The sequence below is a fragment of the Micropterus dolomieu genome, linkage group LG13, assembly GCF_021292245.1.
Source record: "Micropterus dolomieu isolate WLL.071019.BEF.003 ecotype Adirondacks linkage group LG13, ASM2129224v1, whole genome shotgun sequence".
Lineage (NCBI taxonomy): Eukaryota > Metazoa > Chordata > Actinopteri > Centrarchiformes > Centrarchidae > Micropterus > Micropterus dolomieu.
The window spans coordinates 2,916,387-2,922,614 of record NC_060162.1 but is presented as its reverse complement, the minus strand read 5'-3'; the positions used below and the strand labels follow the sequence as shown (position 1 = coordinate 2,922,614).

Here is a 6,228-nt window from a genome sequence, read left to right as displayed (position 1 = left end):
TAGGAGAGAGGAGAGGGACGAGAAAGCACAAGACTACCGGAAAGGGGAGAAGTTGTGTTAGTAACATGCAATAATGGGATGAGGTTGCATACAGAGGGAGAGAAAGTAGAGGAGAGAGGAGCTCAGTGCATCATGGGAAATCCCCCGGCAGTCTAGGCCTATAGCAGCATAACTAAGGGATGGTTCAGGACTCACCTGAGCCAGCCCTAACTATAAGCTTTATCAAAGAGGAAAGTCTTAAGCCTACTCTTAAATGTGGAGATGGTGTCTGCCTCCTGAACCCAAACTGGAACCTGGTTCCACAGGAGAGGAGCTTGATAGCTGAACGCTCTGGCTCCTAGTCTACTTTTGGAGACTCTAGGAACCACAGGTGCATTCTGGGAGCGCAGTGCTCTGGTGGGATAGTAAGGTACTATGAGCTCTTTAAGATAAGATGGTGCCTGACCATTAAGAGCTTTGTAGGTAAGAAGAATGATTTTAAATTCTATTCTGGAAGTGTACACTCGTTAACCAAACATAACAGTTACTGTGCATTCAAACCAAACGTGAAGCGAGGGTTGGGGGCGGCGTGATTAGATACAAAGTCAGTGCAAAGACGCGGAGAGCCAGCATTCACGCAAGTTGAACATTTTCAACTCCAGCGAGAAAGTTGCATGACGCTGTGTCGTGATAGCCTATCGGCGTTCCTGCAGAGCGTTGTGTGGAGATGGCCGTGCAGAGCCTAGGGAGTGAATTCCTGATTTAAATGAACTTTTTACTTAAATTTTTGGGGATTAAAACATTGATTTATCTTCACTCCGCTACCGATTTTCCGGTTTCCACTGTTGTTGTTAGCGTGTGTTGGCACCCAGAGCTCTGTGATACTTCTACTAGATATTTATGTAAAACCCAGACAAAACTGGACATTGCTTGAAGAAAAGAAAGCAAGAATGTTGAACTACCTGGTGAGTTCAGAAAATGTGTCTGTTACTTTATTCCACCTATCGTGGGACTTTACTGTGAACAAGGTAGCATAGCATAGCCCTGATTGATCTGAACTCCATTCAGAAAACAAACATTTTAAAAGTTGTTGCTCTGCTGTCTTGCTGACAGACCTGACAAAGCATGAATTCCTATGTTTAACAATTCTGCATCATATTGTAGTGATTTCGGCATCAGTTTAATCCATTTATTGTTATTTAATCACAGCAACATGTTTACTTTGGGTTCATACAGCTGTAGTAATCGCGGGTTGTGTTTATTCGCATTATCGTGTTGTGTATGAACACTAGATGAAAGTTCGGACTTCTGTAGTTTAAAGCTCGGCCTATGCAAGTTCGGCTCGTACAGTTCAAACTCCCAGGAACGGGAGCACGCAGCAATTCAGCAGTTTGAACAGCAGCAGACTTGATGACGGCCGGACCTGTTGGCACATCACATCTCCGAAAATGTCGTAGCAATTTTTTAAATCAGCTCTGTCTTGAAAAGTCGCCCACACATTTGGAGTTTAAACAACTATATTCCCGAAAAAAAAAACCCTCTCAAAACTACTATATGTGACACAAGAACATCGTCCGACATTTCTGCTTTTTGGCGGCGAAATGCATTCTGGGATATCTGGCTATCCGAAGTCCACACAAGTCACCACCGATGCAGGCTCGGTAAAACGGGCGGAGCGAGAACACATCCGGGTATTTGACTGTACTTGGCTAGATGCGGACTTTTGAATTGGAACGGTGCTTTGGCTGCGACTGATGACGTCTCACAAGTCCACAAGAACGCAGATTGAGAAACTGCACCTGTCTTCTAAACGGACCTTGATGTAGCCTTAGCCTCAGTCTGTTAGCATGATATTATGTATGTAGCCATCAAGTGCATATTTAGATTAGACCCCTAAACGTGGTTATTGTTTTAAAATAAATCAGCTGGAAACATTTAAAAGTTTTTTTTTTTTAGATTGCCGAGAGTTTTTAATCTAAAGCTGATGATACACAGAGCAATTGTGCAGGGCAACGTAGCGGTCAGTGGTAATGAGTAAAGATTACTACCGTAATCCCCTTCCCCCACCACTCCGCCACCCGCCCCGCACCGCCACAATCCGTTCAAGCTTAAGCAATACGGTTACATCTGTCATGTGCGGCGGAGTGTCGCAGGGTTTTGACGTCATTCTTGGGCCTACATGGATCCCTCCCTCCATGCAGGCTTGGGCCTACATGGATCCCTCCCTCCATGCAGGCTTGGGCCTACATGGATCCCTCCCTCCATGCAGGCTTGGGCCTACATGGATCCCTCCCTCCATGCAGGCTTTGGTCGGCTTCACTGTCAGATCTCTGGCTTACCTCCTTGGCTATAGCCGATGAAACTGCAGGCAACAGGTGTATCAGGTGGCAAAATGGACGCTTTAGTCTGTGGCCGATGTCCGATATATAATGCCGATATCAAATAAAATAAAATTGCATGAGTCAAGTTGAGTAAAATCTTTTTTCAGTCCTTCGTCCTCAAGTTTGGATTTCAATTTGTTTGTGATTCAAATGAAACATTTTTTTGAACATTTATTATATTTGTATTGAGGAAAGTTATATGGCAATGATGATTATCGTTTTATTGCCACAGGTATCATGAGCATGAAAACGGGGACTTTTGTGCAGAAATTGTGATGTAAGTGTTTCCTTGTCCCCTCTCTCCTCCAGTGATTCAGAATCTCATTGCTCTGGTGAACACCCCTCAGCCGGAGCATCCGCTGAGGGCCGACCTGGCAGAGGAATACAGTAAAGACCGAGCGAAATTCATGAAGAATGCTGAGGAGTTTACAAAGAAACACAGTGAAAAGCGACCTGTTGACTGACGCTCACGGCTGTTGGCCTCCTTTCTGTTTCCTGTTCAAAGAGCCCACCCTGACTCTCTGTTCTTATCCCCCAAACCACACCACAGACATGCCCTGTTCTCGTGTACCTGCATTGTTTAAGCACTCTCCAAACGATCCTTAATAGAGGCTTGTGTTTCTGTTTCACTTTGCCAAAAACAAAGAAACAAAAACGGGACTTTTTGGTGAATAGGCAGGCTCTGGCCTCTAGGTGTCACCTTTTATTTTGGTTGTTTTGACTTCTTTCTACAGATTTCTTTTTAGAAAAAAATAAGAAAATTGTCAGAGGTGGCATCCTGGAAAGTAAAATATCAGTAAAAAAATAAAGTGCTGTTCTGCTAACTTAAATGTTGAATGTTTTTTCTCAGATTAATCATTAGTTTATGCAGACCTATTTACAGATTAAGCTTTGTTTTCAAAAGTTAACACAAATGCAGAGCATCTAATACGGTCATCTCCTCTTTCTTTTCCTTCTGTTCCCCCTTAAGATACACTGTACTTTGTGAAATCACCTGTTGCAGTAATATGAAAATTAAGTTTGTTACTGACGCTGAATTCCACATGTAAACAGAAATTTATAAAAATGCAACAACATTCATGTGTCCTTGAAATGTTTTTGTATTTTGAGATGTTTGAAAGGGAAAAAAAGTCTACAATTAAAATCTTTCCACCTCTGTTTGGCCTCGCAGGAATGTGAGGAGTTTTTGAGCTAGTGTGCGTCTGGATGTCAGACATAGTTCTGCAGGCACTTCACAATTTCTTTCCTTATATTTGTTTCTCTTTAAACACGTTCAAACACAAACCACTAAACAGACAAACTGCAACCTTGGCTTGAAAATCGGCACACGATTGGACCAACGCCTGTTCATCTCATCACAATGCTGGCAACACTTTTAAACAAAGAACAAGACATACAAAGCAGTGATTGGTTCTGGCACTGCATAATGTTTTCAGCTTCTCTAATTGGCTTTTCCTCTATAAGTGAACACAACGCCATTAGCCAGTTAATATATTCTGATAGCTGACGAATCATAGCACACCAGCAGACTTTAGGCAAATACACACACAAGGAATTACATCCAACTGTAGATGGAGGACAGCAGATCATTAATGAATAAAGACTTGTGATGGATGCTTAATTAAACCTGTATTGGTGTGTTTATTAACCATAGATTTTTTCTTTTGTACCTACTGGAGCAAAATACATGCTGTAAGTCAGGACTATTAAAAGCAGAGTTCCAATTGGAGACCTGTCCTTTTTACTGGCCTGATGTTGCTACAAGTTTTGACAAATAAACGCAGGTCGCCTGGTCTTTATAGAAGTCCTTTGGATGTACAAAACCTCTGAAAGCCCACCGGTTCTCCTGCTTGAGCTGGTTCTTCCGCTGCGTTCCAGGCAACTTGGAAATTTCCGATCTCCAACTACAAAAAGTACAATTGAACGCCACTTGAAGTCAGATTTCCTACTTGTGGATTGAAGTCGAGTAACAGCTGAATGACGTCACAAAACAATGTCATGGAAGCACACTCTGTAAATGGTAAACCATAAACTAAAAGGCAACAAAAAGTATATTTGCATTTATTTAAATTAAATACATTAATTAAAAATCATATAGTAAAACCTATTCTGCATGTACATTGATGTAGAAATATGTTCGGCCTACTAGGTAGCTGGCTACAGTAAAGACTCAAAGTCATCTTCTCTGCATAAAAGTTATTGTTAAAAATGCCAAAAACATTAGGAGGTGTAATCTACAACATTGACTGACTTGAGGGTTACCAACTGATGTAGGGGTACACAGTTAACTAGTATCATATAGCCTATTTATGTCAGTGGTTGCAGTTAAACTGCCATCCTTTTAATTAACACCTAAAGCACTGCTGAGGGTGCAACTGTGTGCACACTATGTCACGGTCAGCCATGGTTTTCGTTCACTTTCGGCGTCCTGCACCACCATGCGTCTGGAACGCTTTGAGGTTGGAAGTCGGATATTTCAACTTGGAAATTTCCCAGTTCATAGCTGTCTGGAACGCGGCATAAGCTCCTTAGATTGTGTATACTAATGTAAAAGTTTAAACTTTTTTCAATATGGACATGCTACACAACGTAAGATCAGTTTGAGTCTCCACAGATCAGACGTTCAGCTCATTTTTCATTCAGATTTACCGGCATGGTAAAGGAATTAAAGGCCTGCCCATATAGGCACCTGGCCCAAATACAGGCAGGGTGAGTTCAGGGATTTAGGCAAATAAAAGCCTGGCCTATTTAAGTTTTTACGTTATATTATTCAGGGGGCCACATTTTCAGAAGCTAGAGCCCGGGGGCCAAACAATACTCTGAGCCATTATTGTCATTATTATGTACACTTGACACAACCTCATTTTCAAAACTTATTTCACTTCATTGTAAACATTGCCTTATAAACTGAAGAAAATTAATAGAAATTAAATAGACCTTTAGGTACTTAGACCAAGTGCTTAATATCTTTTTATTTGCAACACAAACTGTGATACTGCTGCAAAAGTAAACATCCGGTCAGCCATCAGGACTTCCTGTAAACCCTCTTGTTTTCTGTCCACGCCTCAATCGTCAATAAACTATTTCACTTATTTTAAACAGACAAACCTTAACCTGCACCACATCCATCCACCACATCCAACTCCCACAAAATCAGAAATCAACACCTAATTAGAGAGATTTACACTTCTTTGCTAGGGCAGTGGTGGATGCTTCATATGAAGGGGCTGGTGATGGCGCTCTGGATAAGGAGTTTAGTGTCATGAGCATCAGAATGCATTGAATACGCCAGGAAAACTTCAATCTTAAAGTTTATTTTCTGCAAAACTTAAGGTTGCATTTAGAAGGGGGTGAGATGGACACATAGCCAAGGACTGTTCAAACAAAAGATTAGAACCTAAAGTCAACTTAGTTTCACATGTCCATCTCAAAGGAAGAAGGAAAGGTAGATGTGTGCTCAGATAAACTAACATGGACACTGCATAAGAGCTAAAGAGTAAAATAAACTTCTCTCACCAGAAATGCCGCCTCATGCGAAGGTCAAAAAGTGAGCGAAATGGAGTGCAGTCCTTAAATAAAGAGTGGTCATGTGAAACAGTGATGAGGAAAATACAGCAAAGGAAGTGAAATAAAATGAAAGATCTTTAGTGCGGGCAGAAAGGCAACATGCAAGCCCGGCTCCACGAATCAATAAAACTAAATACACAGCTGTACTGTAAATAAATACATTGCATTCTGGACAAAGGAGTGTTTCAGAATTTCATTAAAAGTCCTATGATGCTGCAACAGCGTCCGTTTAACTTTGTTCTCCAAATGTTTTTAAATTAGTAAAAACATTTAACAAAAGGTCAGAAAATGTTTTGTTAGA

At 41.2% G+C, this 6,228-nt stretch overlaps 1 protein-coding gene across 1 annotated transcript in view; it reads left to right on the top strand.

Annotated features, from left to right (window-relative positions):
• LOC123982387 (ubiquitin-conjugating enzyme E2 L3-like) overlaps positions 1-3,981 on the top strand; it is a 9,438-nt gene extending 5,457 nt beyond the window's left edge. Inside the window, exon 4 of the mRNA XM_046067882.1 lies at positions 2,670-3,981. Coding sequence (XP_045923838.1) covers positions 2,670-2,824 — 155 coding nt within the window. The 3' untranslated portion in view covers positions 2,825-3,981. The remainder of the gene's footprint in view (positions 1-2,669) is intronic.
• Positions 3,982-6,228: the final 2,247 nt, after the last annotated feature.